The sequence below is a fragment of the Sebastes umbrosus genome, chromosome 19, assembly GCF_015220745.1.
Source record: "Sebastes umbrosus isolate fSebUmb1 chromosome 19, fSebUmb1.pri, whole genome shotgun sequence".
Taxonomy (NCBI): domain Eukaryota; kingdom Metazoa; phylum Chordata; class Actinopteri; order Perciformes; family Sebastidae; genus Sebastes; species Sebastes umbrosus.
In genome coordinates, this window is record NC_051287.1 from 10,304,265 (window position 1) to 10,327,539 (window position 23,275).

The window sequence follows — 23,275 nt, forward strand, 5'->3', positions numbered from 1 at the left end:
TACGTACAAGGCACTTACTGTGAATAGGGGCGAGAAAGGTGAAACCTGTGAATAGATTGTTGGAACTGGAGTTTCAACAGAGTTTATTCAGTTGTGTGTGTAGAGGATTTATCATTGGGTTATGGGTGTTTTGAAGTCTCAATGAGAAATGACACGAAGAAACACAATGTCAGTGTCTGCCACGCTGACGTAGACATTTGACCGACTCGACTGAATCGATGATAAAGGGACATGTCACTTTGGAGGCAGTGATGCGCTCAAAGATGAAGTTATTTACTTTTGACACGCGTTTTGAGTGAGTGACTACCTTTTTGCAGAGAAAACAAGGAATTGTGCTGTGCATATATAACGGTGATTGATCCTGACGTTTTCAAAACTGCTGCAGTGTTTCAGAAAAACGGTCTTTTTGATACATTTTTGAGTTCATTTCTGACATTTTATGTCTTTTGTAACCTGCCTCCCACTAGGTCCGCCTGTCATTGTCGTCCCTCCCAAAAGCACCTCTCTCAACAAGTCCCATAACGCACTGCTCCGGTGCCAGGCGGTGGCCGACCCACCAAACATGACCTACGTGTGGCAGAAAGGCGGAGAGAACGTCCATCACATAGAGTGAGTACAATCATTACTCTTTGTTCCCGAGCAGTCCAATTTCACCCTTTGATGTTTCATTCAGTGCCTTTCAGCAGGTGGAGTGAAAAATGTTACCTTTGTGGGGTTTATTTTTTTTTATCATCGAAGTTCTAGGAGTGGTTGTTACATCTAATTTAAATCTAACCTTGAGCTACTCATGGTGGAGTGTGTTTCACAGAGAAGAGATGAAAACTAAAATTGACATAAAGAGACGCAATGCGATAGTTAAAATGTGAAATATACAAGGGCTGTCAAAGTTAACACGATAATAACGCGTTAACACAAATTCGTTTTAACACCACTAATTTCTTTAAAGCATTAACGCAACTTACGATTTTTGAGCTTCAGTGGGCTCAGTTCTAAAGATAGAGTGACGATACTGGCATCATATGAAACCTAAGAAATCTATTGGTACCAACCATGTCTTACTAGCTTGTTGCAAAGGAGGATAATTAACACTCCAAACTTTGGCTTAATTTTGGCGAGGAAAAACTGGCATGGCCATTTTCAAAGGGGTCCCTTGACCTCTGACCTCAAGATATGTGAATGAAAATGGGTTCTATGGGTACCCACGAGTCTCCCCTTTACAGACATGCCCACTTTATGATAATCACATGCAGTTTTGGGGCAAGTCATAGTCAAGTCAGCACACAGACACACTGACAGCTGTTGTTGCCTGTTGGGCTTGAGTTTGCCATGTTATGATTTGAGCATATTTTTTATGCTAAATGCAGTACCTGTGAGGGTTTTTGGACAATACTTGTCATTGTTTTGTGTTGTTAATTGATTTCTAAAAATAAATATATGTTAGGGCTGTCAGTCACGATTAATCGCAAATTAATCCCACATTTTTTTTGTCCGTTCAAAATGTACCTTAAAGGGAGATTCGTCAAGTTTTTAATACTCCTATCTACATGGGAGTGGGAAAATATGCTTGAAAAACCTCCCATTAAGGTACATTTTGAACAGATAAAAAATGTGGGATTACTTTGTCACAATTAACTATGGACAATCATGCAATTAAGTATTTTAATCAATTGACACCCCTAAAATAAAAAAAGGACATTCAGTGAGATCAGTCAGATTAACTATGTGAATACAAAGATAACAAAGGAAATGTTTAAAAATGAAAAACCCCTTCCACCTAAAGTCCTCTGGCTGTACCAGAGGTGATCTCTATAGAAACTAAAGTGCACTTCTTTATGTCCACACACGCTTTAATCTGCTTCTTTATCAATAGAAAAGTGAAATGTGCCACCTCAAGGGGTCTTAGTTCTGGACTATGGAGCTCCAGTACATGAAAGCCAGTCCCAGAGGACCAGACGAATCACTTCTTAGAAGTCTCTCTGACATGTACTCCTGTGCCGGTCTGCTGAATAATTTGATGACAAATGTAGAATTTTCCTCTAAAACTGACATGGAGAAAGTGGAGGGATGTTAAAAACCCCCTCAGGTATGAAAAAAGTCAGCTAAGGTCAAGTTCTTTTTATGAAACACTTCCAGCTGTGAGTTTGCTAACTAAGTTTGCACTAAAATAGCACCACTTAGCTAACAATTATAAAATCTTGATAATGCTAAAGCCATGCCAAAGATGGCTCCCTGGAGCAGTACACACCACTCTATATGTTTTTGTTATTCATGAAGACAGAGTGGTGTGTCTGTCCTCTGGGAGTGTCGGTGGTGATTCCTGCTTCCGTTGGCACAGTACATAGGTACGAGTAAAACATTTAAAGGGACAGTCATTCCCTCATTGTTCCATTTGTGTAACACTTTATAATAACCATCATATATAAATGGTAAATGGATAGTTAATTAAATTTAGTTATTTTTAACAAACAATGAAATGATAATTAATACTGTTTACTAATTATTAGTAATGCTGTAATTTCTGTTATTTTATCATTAGTTTGTGGAATATGAAATAATTAGTTTATAGATTTTATATTATATCATAGCTGATAAGAGACAATAACAATTACATTCTGATGACATTAGTTAAGTATTTATAAACAGTTTATTGTCGTACACATTATATAATATATTAATATTTGTTGATGATTACAAAATGATTTGTAAACCATTGAGAAATCTTTTGTAAAACATCTATAAACATTACATAGATAGATGGACCAGAAACCAATTATTAACCATTGACAAAGTATTAACTATTTATCTAAATAATGTTTATAGATGCTTTATAAAGTATTTACCAACTGTTTTACACGGTATTATAATCATCAGTTGCGACTTCATAATAGCCATCCGATTAATGTTTATAGATGTTTTACAAAAAAGGATTACAAATAATATAATCAACAAATATATATATATATTATATTATATATAATATAAATATATAATATATATATATTTAAATATATATATATTATATAATATAAATATATAATATATATATATAGATATATATACTATATATCTATATATAGTATATATATATAATATAATTTGTTATAACGTGTGCAACAATAAATTATTAAAATGATAGCATTACTATTAATTAGTAAACATTATCATTTGATTGTTTAACAGTAAAATAATTAACTAAGTTTAATTGACTGTCAATTTATCATGTATAAATGATGGTTATTATAAAGTGTTACCTTTTTATTTTCACTTTGGCTGCACAAAATGTTTCTAAAGGGGAACAAGAGTCGCGTTAGGCAACTCGAAACTGAGAGGATTCTTTGGTAGACGAGAAAATCCGAGATTTGAGGTAATCAAGAATGCTTTACTCCTCCAGTATCTGCCCAGGAGAGAAAGAGAGCTCTACATTGGCAATATTCCTAAGAAGATAAAAGGTGGACTTTTTTGCTACTTCTGATGTGAAGTTCAAATCGGGCATCAAAAAAACCACACTGGCTCGGGGCTTGACATTTTGTGCCAGGGATTTAAAAGTTGGAGCACAGCTTCTCTTTTTCGGATTCTTGCAGCAATGTGTTGCACCTCACAGAGTTATGTCTGTTCATTTGCAGGAAATATGGCAACATCCGTATAGGATTTAAACATCATATCATAATAGAAGTCAACAGTTGTGTATCGTCTGTTGTTGAAAATACACTTCTCAGATGCCGATGTTCATATATAATAATTGGTATAGTAAAGTTGCTGGAAAAAATCTAAGTCAAGGCAAGTCAAGGCCCATCACTGTATTGATGCAAACAAATAAATAAAACAACATTGTCCACAATGGACCAATACAACCACAGATTTTAATATACAATATAAACAGTATCTTTCTAAAATCACATATTTACAAATATTGTGGTGCAGGAATGAGTCCTAAAACCTGGAAATGAGTTAGCATTTTAGCACTTCCAGTTCCCTCGCCTGGAAGTCAATGGGTATTTTGAATGGGTTTTTGGTTAGATGACTGAAATAAGGTCTGTGGTTAACACATAATGTAAAATACAAACATAAATAAAATAAGGGAGAATAAAAAAGTTCACATTCAGTCATGTTACTTTAAAAGAAAAAAAATGAGGTTGGCCTGAAACTGTGGAAGCACTGAATGAGCTTCTCTGTAGGAGAGCTTTCACAATAGCAATGTTCAGTGCCAGGGAGAAGATCCGAGTGAGCGGAGAATGGCTCATGATTGCCAGCACATCATCCACCAGACAATTGAACACTCTCTTAAAAACGGTGGCTGGGATAGGGTCAGTTGAGCAGGTGGAGGGCTTAATTTGCATTACTTCCCCTCCTTAGCGTTTCTCCATCACACATATCATTTTTCATTACAGCTACACTCGGGTTAATACTCAACCCGATTTGGATGAGGAAAAAAGTTTCAGAGAGGCTTTTTGGAGCCAATATATAATGCTGTTAACAGCTGAGTAGAGCACACGAGGATTCTGATTACCTGCTATGCATTTTTTTTTGGAAATAAGTTCTTTTGTAATTGCTTTGTTAAAAATAGTGAGGTGCTCTTTGAGAATGTCACAACGAACTTTCAATTTAGTTTTTCTCCATTTACTCTCAGCATTCTTGCAGGTTTTTGGAAAGGGCGGTCTGATAGGAAGGTAAAGCTGTGAAAGAATTCTAAATGTAGCATACACCTAAACTGATTTTGATTTTTTTAGTTGGCTAAAATACATTTTTCTGCGTCAGACTGCCCTTTCTGATGGGGAACTGAAGCTGTTATATCGCTTTCTTCAAAGCCACCAGACTCCATTTAGAAAAACAGTAATTTTACCCCGCAGAACGCGGAGTATACTCACAACCCCACTTCAAAAAATCCGAACTAACTCTCAGTTTGTTCCTAACTTAGCACAACTGACTTTAACTCAGCTAGTGCTAGCGTTCACATTATTCATAACCTTATTGATTAGCTTACTTTTGTAACCTACGACTACTACTGGACCCGCCCTTTAAGGGACAACGCCGCACAACCCTGCGCTAATCGCCACAACACCTGATTTGGTGTGAATGCAGCCTAAAAGTATACTGTCTGTATAGACTATACACTCTATATTTTTATCTGTAAAATGTTTTGAACACTAATATCTAAAATGTACTGGTGATTTAATAATAATAATATTTTTACCTATTGTATGTCCTTTGGGTGGGGTTTTTATATAAGTCATCATAGGTTTCTGCCACAACCTCACACATATTTTACATTTGTTTCATGTGAATTGTATTTTACTTGCTATATACTATTTGATCATGCTGTAAGCACAAGACACTTTGACCTGATGATGGTTCTAGATGTCATCCTATTACAATAGGATTCCTCTTCTAGTTACCATGGATATCTGTAGCAAATGTCATGGCAATCCATCTAATAGTTGTTGAGATATTTCAATCTGGACCAAAGTGGTGGCCTGACAGACGTACAGACTGCTCCTGGAAACACAAAGACTGAACAATACAGGAGCCTAAAAAGCTCTGTTGAGCTGCAGAGTTGGTGATCATTCTTTGTGGGTTTGTCCCTGCAAGCGACTCCTTCTACGAGTCATTTGATTCATCGTTCATATGAAAATATTGGTAACTGGAGATAAATAAAAGCAGCATTCAGTAACACAGGTTGATATCACTGCGAAGAGAAAAAAAACAGAGTAGTGTGGAGAAATATCGAGGTCGGTTACAGTATGTGACTCATCTGACCTGTATGGTAATTAGCCCAAATGTGTGACTGCGAGTCGCCCCACAAACACATATCGTCGGCGTGCATATGTAACCCGTCAGTGAGGTGTTGCAGCCTGGTAGAGTCCCCAGGTTTTCTCTCTGTAAATGTAAGAATGTATAAAATGAGTGGGCTCTCCTCTTCCCACTCTAACTGAAATGAAATGAAATTTCCTTAACCTCCATCTGCACACAGTGGTGAATAACTCACAGGGAAAAAAACAACAACTCCTACACTGTTGATGCACTGAGAGCCTGTTTGACTCGACTAGAATGGAAGAGCTGAATTACCTCTCGCTGTTATTCCGCAGCAGCTGGTTTGCTCTTTACATATTAAAGAATTCCCCTGTGTTTTTTTTTTTTGTCTCGAGGTCCCTGAAGTCGCGAGTGAAGATCATGGTAGATGGAACTCTGCTCATCTCCAGTCTCATCCCTGAGGATTCTGGGAACTACACCTGCATGCCGACCAACGGCCTGCTGAACCCTCCAACCGCCTCCGCCAACCTCACAGTTATGCGTACGTTTCTGTGTGTAGTCTGTAGTCGTGAGCCTTCATAAGACATCAAATACTTTTGTCTTTTTCAACACATTATGGTTCAACAATAACTCTACAAAAATCAAAGGGATTTTTTTTTTTTTTTGGCATCACCTGTAGTAGATGCCAAAAAACAGCAGTACTTGTAACAAAAACAATCTCAAAATGAATCAGAAGTTATGGATCGCGGTACAGATTATTTGCACCCATGGTTTTGAAACAGTAAGGTGTATCTAAATTGTAGTAGTTATTACAAAGTAAAGCACTTTCATTTCTTTCCTCTGCGCAGACCCAGCCCAGGCGCTTCCAATGCCCCAGAAGACGTACCTTCCCACAGGCATGGAGGGCGTGGTCACCTGCCCAGTGGCAGCTCAGCCTCCGCTGCTCCGAGTGGATTGGACAAAAGATGGAGAACCACTTGACCTGTCCTTGGTAATAAAAAAATATTATTTTTAGAGCTATCAATCAATTAAATTATTTAGTCGCGATTAATCGCATGATTGTCCATAGTTAATTGCAATTAATCGCAAATTAATTGTACATTTTTTATCTGTTCAAAATGTACCTTAAAGAGAGATTTGTCAAGTATTTAATAATCAAATATGCTTGCTTTATGCAAATGGATGTATATATTTATTACTAGAAATTAACTAACCCAAAACAATAACAAATATTGTGCAGAAACCCTCACAGGTACTGCATTTAGCATAAAAAAATATGCTCAAATCATAACATGGCAAACTGAAGCCCAACAGGCAACAACAGCTGTCAGTGTGTCAGTGCTCTGACTTTACTATGACTTGCCCCAAACAGCATGCGATCATAATAAAGTGGGCATGTCTGTAAAGGGGAGACTCGTGGGTACCTATAGAACCCATTTTCATTCACATATCTTGAGGTCAGAGGTCAAGGGACCGCTTTGAAAATGGCCATGCCAGTTTTTCCTCACCAAAATGTACCGTAAGTTTGGAACATTATTTAGTCTCCTGTCCTGACAAGCTAGTATCACCAAAGTACCAATGGATTCATTAGGTTTTTCTAGTTTTGATACCAGTGTCTTCACTCTAAGTTTAAAACAGAGCCCGCTGCAACCTAAAAATTAAAAGGTTGCGTTGCGTTAAAGAAATTAGTGGCGTCAAAACGAATTTGCATTAACGCGTTATTATCGCGTTAACTTTAACAGCCCGAATAATTTTCGATGGAGGCGTAGTCACCATAATAGTGCCCGACATTTACTGTGTGCCCGAACTCAAACTTCTGTCCCTGGCTTTGTCTGGTCAACTGAACTCTATTTATTGATTCCTGATACTGCAAACATTATAGGGAGCCAAATGTCAGACTGGGCTGCTGACTACAGGCATCTACGAGCAGACCTCAGCAGCTCATCATACAAACGCTTTTCTAATAATCAGCCCATTCAACTTGCGTACGGAACAGCGGGGCAGCTATTTTCTTGCCATTACAGTGCGAAGAACGAGTTGGACGTAATGATGTATTTTTTCAGGCATTTTAATTGGACGTTTCCTGTGTCCAGTGGTGGAAATATCCTCTCAGCTTTTCAATTGGACAGTCACTCAACCACATACATCTTAAAGGACAGAGATAGTGGGTGCAATCTTAGAAGCTTTTGAAGCAATCCCCAAGGAACTCCTTACTGCCCCTTGCACTCTCGTTTTTTTTTTATTTCCACTTCAATCTACTGCTCACTTCGTCTGAGGGATGAGAACCTTTATAGATGAGGGGCAGGGGGTGTGACTTCTCAGTAGTGTTGATTTTTTTTTTTTTTTTTACTTTTTATCTTTCAGACCGCAAAAACATATTTGAACGTATTTTCGTTTCAAAACAAGAGCAGTTTTAAAACCATTCTCTTTGTTTTGGGTGCAAAAGATCCACCCACTCCCCCCCCTTCACATGCTGAGTTGACCCCCCCATTCCCTCTCCCTTAACATTTTGTTCTGAGCGATGGACATGTCGTCGGATGAGACGCGCCACAGGAACTGTGATGCATTCCTGTAGTGCGGGACGCGGGCGTTGGAGTCAGGCTGTTATTCTGCCAATTATTCCAATTCCACGCTGGATGTCACAAGCTCTCACACACAGTAATACTTTCTCACAGCCTCATTCTGGAGAGGATAATAGCAGTTTTGACTTCATTAAACTGAGTAGGAACCTTTTGCGCAGTCAAAGCACAACGCGAGCCTTCTGCTGTGGCTTATTAGGAAAGAATGACTCGAAAATTTAACTGCTTTTATAATGCAAATGCTTTAAAAAGTGATTTTTGAAAGCTCCTCAGAGCACTTCTGTAACGTGTGTAGGGATTCACCTCAGAAATGATCAAGGGAATATCCCAAAAAGGTTTATTTTTTAATTAGAAAAGAACACCACTCTATCTTTTACATGTACTTTTGATATCATCTTGCAAAAGCTGCGACAACTTTAATAAATAATACACAATTATATAGAAGTTTGGAAATAATCTGCCCAGTGGGGATTTAAGTACTTAACCATTTCAGGACTGTGACGGACAGATATCAAAAAATGATTTCAGTAAATTTTAAAGTCGTGTTAACATAGTGCATCTCTTTCAGTATCCAGGATGGACCTTGACACCAGAGGGCTCTTTGTTCATGACCACAGTCAATGACGATACAGCAGGCGTGTACACGTGCACCCCGTACAACAGCTACGGCACCATGGGCTCATCTGAGCCAACGGACGTAATTCTGCAGGTTAGTGTGCACTCAATGGAGAGATTTAAACAATGACATGTTTAAAATGAAGCGGTGATTTAGAAGTGTTGGCTGACTGAACCGGAGTTTGGGATTGTTAGAAAGACGGTTTTGGTGAGTTTTAATTTGTTTCTGTCAAGTTTGAAAGATTCATCCTTGACGCGACTCCACTCGACCATAAAATCTACATGTCGTTCAACGAACTGGCAACCACTTGTTGTGAAGTGAATGTAATTGAACGGGGGAGGGAGAGTGTGACATCTAGTAGCTGAATGTTATCAGTTTCATTAACAGCACCTTTAATGTCACGCAGACTGCATTCTTTGCATCCCACCCAGAGACCTCACAAACTGCCACTGACTCTGTCCTTCCAGTTGTGCTAAACTGTCCATCTACAACACCGTGCGTGCATTTTAATTGGCTGCAACTGCATCTGTCACAGCGAATTAAAAACTTAACCGAAACGACATTTTGTTGACCTTTTCACTCAGACGTGTGAGTCCTCTGGCATTAATAGAAGTCAACTTCGACTCACTACAGTGGCTCCACTATTGATGAGTTAATTGTGTGGCTAATTCTTTTGTTATTAAGATAATCTTGTCTAAAGCGGCAGTAATCCAGTCTTAAAAGCCATTGTTGCCATTGCTGCAATCTCCTTGATTCCGCTATATTTTGCGTTGGAAATTCACAGGACCCCCCATCATTCAGCATCACTCCAGAGAAGCAGTACAGACAGGAGACCGGTAGAACCCTGCTCATCCCCTGTCAAGGAAACGAGGACCCCACAATTAGAGTGACCTGGAGCAAGGTAAATTATCCAGTGCAGCTTATTCAATAAATAAGCCGTCCTGTTTTAGTCATGACACTGCAGATGTTTACAAGGACACCCTTTTTGCAGTATGTACAAGAAGATATGCTTACAGAAATGTGCACATACTAAAACCTATGGTGCAGTCCAGATGTATTTGGACTGGGACAATTTTCAGATTTTAGTTGCAAGTTGTGTTGATATGCGTTAAAGAAATTAGTGGCATTTAAACAGATTTGCGTTAACGCGTTATTGTTAACTTTGACAGCGCTAAAAAAATTATTTTCCAAATTCTAATCCTGTGTCCATTTGATGAATTTTTCTGTTATTTCTTGGTATATACAAAATAAAAAAATAAATAAAAAATCACATTATTTTTTTAAATCCCTCTTCTCTTCCTGTAAAATGTATTGTTTGATGACTCATCGTGCACTTGGGGATGTATACAGAAATGTATCCAATTAAGATATACTTTATTGTCCCAAGGGGAAATTTTGCTTGGGCAATAGTGCTGCACATAGCTGCAATCATCTTAAAACAATACCCAACAAGACAGTACAGCAGTACACCAAGATACAGTTGAACAACAAGTCAAATATTGCACACTCCCTGAGAAAGCTATATTTAAATAAACAGGCATTTAAAAACAAGATATTGCAGTGATACACCAGACGCAGTAGAAAAACATTCCCTGTGAAAAATATATATAAATACGCAGGGATTACGAACAAAAGAGAATAGTAAAAGCCATAAGACATAATACAGAATTGCACATTGCCTCCTTCCTGTTAACTGCAGAACGAAGGATTCAAGGTTCTTTATTTGTCATTTGTAAATTCCAGCAAAGCTGTCAGCTCCTTCACCAATGCTCATAAAATATGAATATATAAAAGGGGGAAATCACACAAGTAAAAGCAAAATGATAATCTAAGGCATAAAATAGTGCAGTTAAAATGAATATAAACAAAAAGTAAATATAAAATAGTAATGCAAATGTAAAGTCGTAATTTTGTGGAAGACAGTATTTCAGAAGGGAAAACTGAATGTTAACAGGATGTAGTATGTAAATGCATGATGAGAAGTAATATACACCGACCAGCCATAACATTATGACCACCTGCGTAATATTGAGTAGGTCCCCCTTTTGCTGCCAAAATAGCCCTGACCCCCCCTTTGACGCATGGACTCCACTAGACCTGAAGGTATGCTATGGTATCTGGCACCAAGCCGTTAGTAGCAGATCCTTTAAGTCCTGCGAGGTGAGGCCTCCATGGATCGTACTTGTTTGTCCAGCACATCCCAATGATGCTCGATTGGATTGAGATCTGGAGAATTTGGAGGCCAAGTCAACACCTCAAACTCGTTGCCATCCACAGGATGTAAAAGAAAATGTGATTCATCAGACCAGGCAACCTTCTTCCATTGCTCTGTGGTCCAGTTCTGATGCTCACATGCCCATTGTAGGCGCCGGTGGACACGGGTCAGCATGGGCACCCTGACTGGTCTGCGGCTACGCAGCCCCATACGCAACAAACTGAGATGCACTGCGTGTTCTGACACCTTTCTATCAGAACTAGCATTAACTTTTTCAGCAATTTGAGCTACAGTAGCTCTTCTATTGGCCAGCCTTCGCTCCCCACGTGCATCAATGAGCCTTGGACGCTCATGACCCTGTCGCCGGTTCACCTGTTTTCCTTCCTTGGACCACTTTTGCTATGTCCTGACCACTGCAGACCGGGAACATCCCACAATAGCTGCAGTTTTGGAGATGCTCTGACCCAGTCGTTTAGCCATCACAATTTGGCCCTTGTCAAAGTCCTTACACTTGCCCATTTTTTCTGCTCCCAACACAAAGTTCAAAATGTTCACTTGCTGCCAAACATATCCCACCCACTGCCTGGTGCCATTGTAACGAGATAATTTATGTTATGCACTTCCCCTGTCAGTGGTCATAATGTTATGGCTGATAAGTGTATGTACACAGAGGCGTAAAGAGGAGTGTAGTAGGTATAGAGTTAATAAAAAAAAACCCTATATATATATATATATATATATACATATACACAAAGAATCGGTTGCTTTTACATTTGCTGGCTCTGTAACATCTCCCTGAAGGTAATAGTTTGTATTCAGTGTACATAATGTATGACGGGACCATCAGAATTCTGTATGCATGTCTGACAACAGTGCTGTCATAGATAGTGTGAAGGAACGAATGGTCTTTCTGTCCTATCACTTTCATGGCTGCTTTCACCATGTTCCATTTCACCAGATTCTCGATTTGAACTGGATTGTGAGGGTGCCATGATGCCATACCTATACCATCTAACAATGCCTTCCAGCACAGCATTGTAGAATAATAACATGATCTTGGCACTCACACCGAACAATCTGAGTTTCCTAAATGAAAGCATTAATTAATTTTATGTAGCAAAACAATTGGGGCTAACCCAATCATATAGAACTGCACTTGGTTGTTAGCTAGTGGTTCGTAGTAGCTAGCAGAGCAGTATCATGTAGGAGGTGTTTGTCAGTTGGCAAAAATTTCCAAAGGAGCGTGTTGGTGGTAGGTGGTATTGAGCGAGGTGTGGATGGACGCCAACAGTCCTCTTCATCTCTAGGATTTGATTAAATTAAATCCCACTTGTAATTATACCTTGCCCACATATTCCATTTCACGTGGGAATACAGCACATTGAAGTTTAAGTCGCTCCCACTGGCTTTACAAGGGACCCCGAGGCTGAACATTCTGCTAGTGCTGCCACCTAGTGGTTGCAACATGCTCTGTACACAGCTTCCGCAGTGCAGCGCTTCACTGTGCAATGATGAATGTGGTCAGAAGTGCAACCTTTCAACCCACTGAGATCAGTGCTTCAATGCTTTTCCTCCATAGAGATTTAGTGCGTGGTTGCTCAGGAAGTCAGCACATTAACACCTCGTTTTAGCACGGACACACCCACTTCCTGAATAATAAAAAAAAAAGCTTTCAATTCCAGACACACAGACAATGGGACCAGAACCAATTGGGTATAACAAAAGTGATTGTGCGTGCATGCTGTGTAATTTACTAACTCAAATTTAGTGTTATGGTACTTATTATTTCATTTCAAATCCAATCTGCTGGAGTACAGAGCCCAATAAAAAAGAGAAAAACATGTCACTGAATACTTTCTGACTGCATTGCATATTTGAACTGGACAATATGAACTAAAATCTACAAAACAATACTTTGTCAGATTTAGCTTGGTAAAGCTAAATGGCATGACAACCTTTTTTTAAAACATAACTGCATAACAGCTGTTCTCAGTCAAATTTTGACATTGAGTCAATTTAGCTCGAGAAGAGATTTTCAAATGCAGTGCCTGTTCGTGGCGTGGTCGTTCGGCCGTAGAAATGACATAGTAGAAAATAGCGGAGGGTCAGCGTGGATACGACCTGCACCCTCACATTTTAAATCCAAAGTGGTAAACACTACACATGCAGTATGGAAACACTTTGGGTTTCACACATTGCCAGGAAAAGTAGAGCTAGACGTCAAGGCTAAAGCTGCATGAATGAGTGATGAGCGATGAGAGCATTCAAACGGCCCCGATGGAGCTGACCATGGATGTATAAAGAGATCGGAGCTGACAGGAGAGCTAGCGACAGACTTGGCGAAGTTAGCGGAAGTTTACATGTGTGACTTTCAAAATAAGGTGTTAACAAAGGGAACTATACAGTATCTACAAAATACATATATGGAAATGAGATAAATTACATTCACCATAAGTATAAAACATTACATGTCCCTTATACATTTAAAAGAAATTAACATTAATTTATGAGTGAAATGTCTTTAAAAATTTAATAAATAATGCCTAACAACTACTGATATTTGACTTCAGGACATCTCTGAAGACATGTATGCTGAAAATCAAACATTTTTACTGCATTAATTTAAGTATTTTCCAAAGTAAAAGTCCCTAGAAGTGCATGATTCAACTTTTTCCTATGGTCTAGTGTTAAAAAAGTTAACAAAAATCGCAATAAATTGTAATATCGAATCGCAATAATTAAAAATCCCTATACATATAGAATCGGCATCCAAGTATCATGATAGTATAGAATCGGGAGATAGGTGAATCGTCCCAGCCCTACTACACACCCCGGATGGAGGGTTCTTCAGATATGCAAAGAACATACACGCATACATACAGACACCTTGCTTTAGAGTTTTCTATATATATATATTTTTAATTATATTTATGTCCACCCCAGCTTTATACACTATTAGACAGATGCAGAGTGTTTTGTTCCATGTGTAAATGGTCTTTGTGTTCCTGCTAGGTTGACTTGGCTCGTCGCACATCGTACTCCATAGAACCCAACGGTTCTCTGCTCCTGCAGCCTCTCGCTAAGGACCACCAGGGCGCGTGGGAGTGCATCGTTGCTAACCGTGTAGCCTCGGTGAAAGCCAGCACGCAAGTCTTTGTCCTGGGTGAGTGCAAACAGAAAAGTGTCCTGTCTGAGAATACCATAACAAAAGTCCTATTACGTGAGCTGTCCACATTTTTTTATTTATTTATTTTTTCAAATTGTTTTCTATGTACCTGTGTAAAACCCAGGATGCCTGTGCCTCCATTCCGCCTCCAACGGATAAATGCGGCACATCTAGAGATGGCCTCTAAACTTTATCAGGTAGTTGAAGTGCTGGCAGATATCCATCAACTCCTCTCCGTTTCCCTCCATTACAGGAACCAGTCCCCATGCGGCTACTTCTCTGTCCGTCTCACCGGGGGTGAAGCAAGCCAACGTTTCCTGGGAGGCAGGCTTTGATGGAGGATCAGCACAGACATTTTCAGTTTGGTGGGTGTAAAGCCTCCCACTTTCTTCTCGGGCCGTAACCATGGCAGCCATCGGTTGCACTGGTATTACTCTATTGATCTCTAGGATGAGGAATTCATTTATCTGTTATCACCTCATGGCAGCTACAATGAAAAACGCTGCTGCACAGCATAGCTTTATAATGCAGCGGCCATGCTAGCTACAATAGGGGGTTACTGAGAGAAAAGAGAGCGGAATGCATTGGTTTCTCGTGAATTGTCGCTTCTATATTGGCTTAGAAATCACAGATGAATGTCCTGTTCTTGCTTCAAGGCTGAGTGTTGTTGATATCCAGGTGATGTGGAAAGGTGAAAGGTGTGGAAAGGAATGTAAAACTGCAACTAGTTGGACAAAAAGGACTGTACTGTGGAATGTGTTCTCATTTCACGACCAAAGACCAGAGTGCACTAAGGAGGTCCTTGTAGTACAGCTATAATGTCAGGTTATTTTATTGAATTTAAAGGAACTTCACTCGTAATAAAATGATCATTTGTACATCAGTCACTCACCCTGTGTTACTTTGAATCGTGGACGTTTTCTCGCATGCCTTCACCCTGAACACAGAATCCGAAAATGGATTAAATCCTTGATGAATTAAAGTAAATGTAGGCCGCGTTTAACAACAGCAAAACAGAATAAAAAATCTTTTTACAGACTCTCACACAACTCGTGCAGTATAATCAAAGTCACATTTATCCAGTCGTATGCTCACTACTTCGTAAACACATGCATGCATCTTCACAAAAAACAATTGTTCCACTACCGTTTTCGTGAAAATGTGTTTGGGAAGAAGTGAGCATATACGACTGGATAAACGAGACTTGGATTATACTGCACGAGTTGTGTTTGAGTTTGTAAACGGATGTTTTGATATAGTTTTGCTGTGGATAAACACAGCATTGTGGTTTTTCTCCGGTTTTTAATTCTTCGTTCACCGTAGAGGCATGCAAGAAAAACTAAGTTTTCTTCAAGGATTCAAGGTAACAGGCGGTGAGTAATGGATATTAAAATGGTCATTTTGGAGGTGAAGCATGCCTTTAAGTTAAAGGTGCTAAATTCCAAATTCAGAGCATATCTAGTGCCTCCACACGGCTCTCAACATGGCAACGCCTGAGCCGGGGGCTCGAAGCTAACGGTGCCAACAGCACAAACAGTGAAAACAATGGCAACAGCAAATAATGTATATTGCTCAGAAGTGAAAGTCAATTGGTGGTTCCATTGCAACATCAGTGGCCAGCAGCAGAGCTACGCCTCCGCCATTTTGGACTGATAGTGACTACTGGACACCAGTAAAACATCTGCCTACAAATTGCCGTAAAAAAGTAAAACAAAATTATTTTTATTATTGTTATATATTAAATGTCTCTACTGAAATGGCCTGTTTTGAACAATACAAATATAATAAATATGCATACTATTATAACTATTTACTTACTTACTTACTTACTAAACATTTTTGCCCGGCTGCTTCTCAGAGGGGTGCACATACAGGGACTCACATGCACTAACATGTACGCGCAGCTGGACCGTCTACATAAACAACGCACAGAGAAGCTCTGATTACAACACATGCTAAGGGAGAGTGACTTCATTCTCTGCTCAGGTAGACATTACTCCGCTATACCTTTACATAGCAAATAATCGTTTGCTGCTTTATTAGTGCTCTAAATTTCGAATTTAACACCTTTTAAGTTTTTAAAAATAGGATTCACTGAACTAGGTTTAGATTTTCATGTTTTGTTTTTTTTATGTCCGAGAATGCAAGAGATGATATGCAGAAAACTTCTCCTAACGCGCATCTTAATCACATTGTAACCTTGGAGCGCTACATCAGATGAAGATGAGATGAGCTATCTTAATCCCTGAGAGGGAACTAGGTCATCGCTGCAGCATAGAAATAAATATAAATTACATGAAAAAAACACAAAAATATCAGCCAAACAACCCTCTAAAGTCTGAGCTACTCACTCTGACAGCCTGGCATGTTATGACCATATATTATGAAGGCTAGTCAAAGTGAATGCACTCTCTATTATGAGATAAACAAAAGAGCAACACTTTTGCTTTTTGAGGAGATAATGTGAATGTTTTTCCCATTGACATTTCAACCGCAATCTTCATTTCTCTTCTCATGAAGGCTGTAAATGGTAGCGGATAGGTCTTATGAGCACTTTGGGATTTCCAAAAAATGAAATTTTAATGATCATGCAGTTTTTTGACAGCATATTCACAACATATACTTTGTAAAATCGATTACTACAGAACAGTAAAAGCACCTACTAATCTCACCTATTGCTATTAGAAAGTGTCCCTGCTCTTGTAATTTGCTTTATAAATAGGACCTTCTTTATGCACTGCAATAACGAAGGCAGAATTCAAATTACACTCAAGTGTCTACAAGAGAATAACCTCACAATTATCCACACTATGTTAATGTGAGTACCACCCTGACCTTTTCTATTTTCTCATAAAAGAACATCATCTCTGTTGAATCGAAGCCATCATCAAAATCTAAAAAAGGCTTTCTTTTCACACTGACATTCATCATTTTCAAAAGTTCCAGTTTTGAAGAGGTGAATAGATTTTTGCCTGTGGGTTAAGTAATTTGTTCCGTATAAAATAGACATGTAGAACCTCAGCTCCGATAGGAACATGAAGATCACCGTAATTTAAATTGCAAGCTCTTTGTGCAATAGCAGGGATACATCAGCGCTGTCTTTGCCACAATTCTGGAGCTGATGATGGGTATGAATGATTAATGAAACCTACTTTTCTGTCATGTTTCATAAAGCCAGACTGCCAGAATTCCCCGCCGCTCTTTTGTTCTCACTTCTTTGTTTCTCTCCGTCTCTCTCTCCCTCTGCAGGGTGAAGAAGACTTCGGCGAGCGATAATGATGAGAAGCAGGACTGGTTCTCCGTGCCCGTGCCCCCCTCCTCTGGCAGCTGGCTGCAGGTGACAGACCTGTCTGTCGCCACCGACTACCAGTTCAGCATCCTTTCTCACAATAAAATGGGCACAGGACCCTTCAGCGAGATTACCACCGCGCGGACCTTGGGTCAGTACCACTTAGGGCTGCAAGTTACGATTTTTTCTCATTGTCGGTTAATCTGTTGATTAATCTCTCATCAAGTGTTGAATTTCTCCTGTCTCTTTTTTTTTTTTTTTAGCAATGAATAATGCACAAAACATTCAGCTCGCAGGCTTTTCATCTTTAGCCGGTGCTGACCATCACTTTCAGCGGTTGTAATGGCAAATGTTGCCAGCAGCAGATTATATCAACTGTAGCTCATTAAAGTTAATTCCCTGAGTAACTTGCCCAAAGGCCAAAATGAAAATTGGATGCGTGGTTGATATGCCACTGTAGGTACAAGCTGGTGTCTGTATTTAGCCAAAGATCATTTGTTTGAGGAGGAAACACCACTCTGTCCCTTTTTTTGTGACTCAAAGGGATAGTTTGAGTGTTTTGAAGTGGGGTTGTATGAGGTGCTTATCCATAGTCAGTGTATTACCTACAGTAAATTATGGTCGGTACGCCCCCAGTTTGGAGAAACAGGTTGTGTGAGGTACTTCTCCATATTCAGTGTATTACCTACAGGAGATGATGGTCGGCACGCCCCCAGTTTGGAGAAACAGACAGGAGTTACCAGCACGGAAGCAAAGCAATGTACTGCTGTGGAAGGGGCCGGCAGCAAAACGTATTCTAACCACCTAAAAGAAAGGCCCACCTAAATAAATCAATATCAGTTAAAGTGTACGTTATATCTAGAATATTTTCACTGCTTTACCTTGCCGTCAGACAGCCCTTTCAGACGGGGAACTGAAGCTGTTGTATCCATCTGTAATCTCGCCAAAGCCACCAGACTCCATTGAAAAAACTTGTAATTTTACCTTGCATAACACGAGGGGTTGCTGGTCTACCACTGCCTCGATCAATTAGTTTGTTTGTGCTATTGTGTGACTTTGGTGAATCCGAACTAACCAAAGTCACACAATAACACAAACAAACTAACTGATCGAGGCAGCCGTAGACCAGCAACTCTCGTGTTCTGCAAGGTAAAATTACTGTTTTTTTCAATGGAGTCTGGTGGCTTTGGCGAGAGCATAGATAACGGCTTCAGTTCCTGCTGTCTCACGGCAAGGTAAAGTGGTGAAAATATTGTAAATATAGCATACGCTTAAACTGATATTGATTGTTTTTAGGTGGGCCTCTCTTTTAGGTGGCCCTGTCCACAACTCCTCCAAACCGGGGGTGTGCAAACCACCATCTACTGTAGGTAATACACTGACTATGGATAGATACCTCATACAACTCCACTTAAAAAAAACAAAAACTATCCATCTATAACTTAGATGGTGAATACGGTAAACATTATACCTGCTAAACACTTGCATGCTGGCATTGTGAGACCATGTTGGCATTTACCTCAAAGCCCCGCTGTGAACTAAAAACAGCCTCACAAAGCCGCTGGTGTGACTGTTTATCTGTTATCCAGCAGCGGGATGTATCTTCAAAAGTATCTTTGTGATCTTCCTGGGGTGATCAAATGTTCACCTGGGGCGAAATCAACATTCATATCCAGTGTTTCCACACAATGCGCCGCTGCTCTTCTCTTTTACGGTTCTTTTAGCTATATCTAGTCCGTTGCCCTCGTCTATGGGAGGCCAGGGCAGTGGATGGGGCAGTTTGTGGAGATGTTGTGAGTTAAGTGTGGATTTTGCCCCCTGGAAAGATTTTATCCCTCCCGGCAGGCGGTAGCCGTCCTTGACACATCTGAGAGATCACAAAAATACCTTTTGAAGATGCAACCCGCTGGTTGATAAGAGTAAAAAAAAAACATTTAGATTCTTTTCCCAAAGGTTTGTGTTGGGAATACAGCAGTGGGTTTTCTCTGGTGAAACAATCTAGATCAGTGGTTCCCAACCTGGGGTTCCGGGCCCCCCTTAGGGCCAAAGATCACAAGGGGTGCGCAAAGATTTGTCTGCTCTGAGGTTGTCAAAATTAGATTTACACATGTATAACTAAAATCATAATCGTTGTAAAGTCCCTAAAGTCAGAATGTATTGAAAAAAGATAAATATAGTCATTTCCAAAATTCATATTGTTTTATCTAACGAAATATTCTGCTTCAATGGACATTTGTTGGCGTTTAGCCTTTCAAAAACAACGTTTTCGCTGCAGTGGAAAAAACTGTTCGCTCACACCGACGAGTTATGTTCATTAAAGAAAGTCGATGTGTTAAAAAAAACACATTTAATACACTGAATGACTTTATTCAAATTGAGGATTTTGTTCAAGGATTTGTAATTTTTTTTGTTTTTGTTTTGTAGTGAGTTAAATGTTGATTTTGCCCCCCTGGAAAGATTTTACCCTTCCCAGCAGAGAGTAGACATCCTTGAGACATCTGAGAGATCACAAAAATACCTTTTGAAGATGCAACCTGCTGCTTTATAAGAGTTAAAAAAAACAACAATTTAGATTCTTCTCCCAAAGGTTTGTGTTGGGAATACAGCAGTAAGTCTTCTCTGGTGAAATAATCTCATTCAGTGATTCACAAACTGGGGCCCGGGCCCAAACGTTCATGCTACGATTATTGCGGCCATAAACAGTATTATTACAATCATAATAAACCATCCTGAAATATAGCTATTAGACCTGAAATATAGTAAGTATGCCTCACACCATATTTGCCTTACGTTCGATAAAAATGTAGTGCAGTGAACTGTATGTTACAACTAATTTGGACTCTGCAAAACATCCACCCCAGCCCTACTCCCCTTCACACTCTCAAGGTTGAACATCTGTGGCAGTAGCGATTTCCTCCACTGTAATTTAATTTTTCCGCCAGAGTGTATCTGGCTGATGGGCTAAAGGTCTTTTATCCCTCTGCATCAGATCCTCCGCCGAGGAGAAGTAAACCGAAGCCCCCTGCGTCGCTGACAGCTAATCAGGGCCCAGCAGGTGTCGTTCTGCGATGGTCCCTTCCCGAATCTCAGCACCCTCCCATCACGGCCTTTGTTCTCCAATCCCGCACCGAGCAAGGGGAGTGGTTTCATTTGGACGAGGACATCGGCGCCAACAGCAGCGAGATAGTCGTTCCGGGTCTGCGCAAGGTAACAAGCCGGTCGCACTGCTCCCTCTGAGACTAATCAGTCCGCGCTGCTTGTTGAATGCCTTAGAGATTTTCTATCTAGGCTACACCGCCGTGGTTTTTTACTTTTGTAGACTCTCAATTATGCACACTACATGGCAGCCATCACTTTCCTGTCGCCTTTCAATCTGTGTGCGCTGCCGTTTTCTTCCCTCTGCCCGTCTCATCCTTCTTTTTCCTCTCCTATATAAGGCCTACACAAAATTCAAATGAGCTTCATTAGCATTGCAGGCACAGCCTCGTGTTGACAAAGTGTGGTTTCATCCTCTGTCCTCCCCACTGTGTGTGTGTGTGTGTGTGTGTGTGTGTGTGTGGATGCTGGCCTCAGGACTGTGTGTACGAGCTGCGGCTGCTATCTCGTCGCGGGGAGTTGCTGAGCGAGCCCAGTCCATCAGTCAATGTCTCCACCATAGGTAGGTGTTCGAGAGCAACCTTGCCCCCTTCGCATTCTCACCTCACCCTCATTTCAACCTCCTCTCTCAGTCTACTTGTCTAACTCTTCTCTCTCTCTCTCTCTCTCTCTCTTTCTTTATTTCTTCCTCCGTTCCTCTTTACCCAGCGTCACACCAAAATTAGAGCAGGCCCCCAGGGAACGCTGTCCATTAGAGGCCTGAATGATAGAAATAGCTCCACTAATAACTTCTCAAAAGAGTTAGCGCTAGAATTCGCACTGGTCTTTTCTGATTCTTATGTGAATGTGACATGAATGTTTCATTAGATACGGTACAGAGATATCAAACAGAGGGATATATACAACTCCCACCGGTACCACCCGAGGACTGTCACAACAATCAGAGCCACAGCTTGTATATTGTTTTACACAGCCCTGCTGATATTCTCAGTTTGACGTCTGACGTCTGAGCAAATGCAAAACAATCAAGTTTATGATTTGCTGGTAATGATCATCTGGGAGATTGGAGATTAGATCCACTTAAAACGGGTAATACCAAACCTCATAGCAATCTTGGGTTATTTTTACGAGTTTTTTTGTTTGTGATGGAACAGAATTGTATTTATTTATGAAGCAAGTGGCATGAAATATGCATGTATTGCCAGTGTCATCACATGATTGTATAGCTTGAGGAACAAAACTTTTTTTTTTCTTTCAAACTAATATACAGTACATACTGTATACTATATAGATATATAGATAGATACAGATATAGATAGATAGATAGATATAGATAGATAGATACAGATATAGATATAGATAGATAGATACAGATGTAGATAGATAGATACAGATATAGATACATAGATAGATAGATAGATATATATATTTATATATATATCTATATTTAGATATATAGATATATTTATAATAATCTATGTTTTATCAATTTAAAGTTTGTAAATTATAATTAGAAATTAAAATATAAATATTTTTTAATAAATACAGAATGTATAATTTATTTTTAGTAGATAAAAAAAAATCCATAAGATTTATAAACATTTATTTTGAAAATGTCTTTTACAAATAAAACATACTTCTTTAAAAACACAATTTAAATTTATTAAAAATATGTATTCTTTTAATTTCTGAAAACAAAATTATCCGTATTGACAAATTTAAATAAAAATATAACAAAATATAAAAAAAGAAGAAGAATTATATCTGCATTTTGAAATATATCTTTATTGTCTTAGTGATATCTGTCTTTCTCAAGTGTGTTGCTACTACGGCAAGCAACAGTTTTTTCTGGCTCTTTAATTAAATTATTTTGCCGTTCTTTACGGTTACTGCTGACACTACAGTCACACCCGGCTTGCTTTTACTTTTATTTAGCAATATATATATAATGCTGATAAAATGATGTCACAGGGATGGAGATCTACCCCGCCACATCCCGACTCCTGGAGTTCGTCCCGGAGCCATTACTTGCCGGCGTGCTGGGCGGGGTCGCCTTCATGTGCTTGGCACTGGTCTTGCTGCTGGGGTCCGCCTGTGTCATCAGCCACAAGAGGGACCGGCGTCGCAGGAACAAGAAGGATGGTAAAACGCCCCTCACTCCAGAGACACGGCAGACACTCACTTTGATGAACTGCATCATGAATATCATCATTTATTCAATAAAATATTGAAGGCACTTTCAATCCATTATATAAATCATAGCCCACTGCATGGATTTGGCGCTCCTCTTGTCCCGCGCTCGTCCATTCAGTTGTAAAAGTTATTGATGTCATTTACATTACTTGCTAATTAGGGTAATTTCTCATTAGTGGCTGATAAATGTAAGTGTAATTAACTTTTTGGACAAGCCTGGGCGCCTCAGGCCCTTTAATGGGCTCTTATTAGGGTTGATTATGTTTTTACTTCTTGGTCAGTGTGGTTGTATCCTAATGAGTCAGATACCATCTTGCCCCTCTCCCTCCCTTTCAGAACCCCCTTCTGCCATCTATAAATGCTCCCCATCAAT

General features: G+C 39.6%; 1 protein-coding gene across 3 annotated transcripts in view; it reads left to right on the plus strand.

Moving 5' to 3' along the window:
- The window catches only part of igsf9a (immunoglobulin superfamily, member 9a), a 58,961-nt gene that overhangs the window by 29,145 nt on the left and 6,541 nt on the right, over positions 1-23,275 (plus strand). For all 3 annotated transcript variants that reach the window (XM_037753542.1, XM_037753543.1, XM_037753541.1), the window contains exons 7-18: positions 468-609; positions 6,144-6,289; positions 6,597-6,739; positions 8,896-9,036; positions 9,728-9,844; positions 14,171-14,321; positions 14,578-14,689; positions 17,574-17,764; positions 20,603-20,820; positions 21,187-21,271; positions 22,681-22,851; positions 23,239-23,275. In XM_037753542.1, the coding sequence (XP_037609470.1) occupies positions 468-609; positions 6,144-6,289; positions 6,597-6,739; positions 8,896-9,036; positions 9,728-9,844; positions 14,171-14,321; positions 14,578-14,689; positions 17,574-17,764; positions 20,603-20,820; positions 21,187-21,271; positions 22,681-22,851; positions 23,239-23,275 (1,654 nt within the window). The remainder of the gene's footprint in view (positions 1-467; positions 610-6,143; positions 6,290-6,596; positions 6,740-8,895; positions 9,037-9,727; positions 9,845-14,170; positions 14,322-14,577; positions 14,690-17,573; positions 17,765-20,602; positions 20,821-21,186; positions 21,272-22,680; positions 22,852-23,238) is intronic.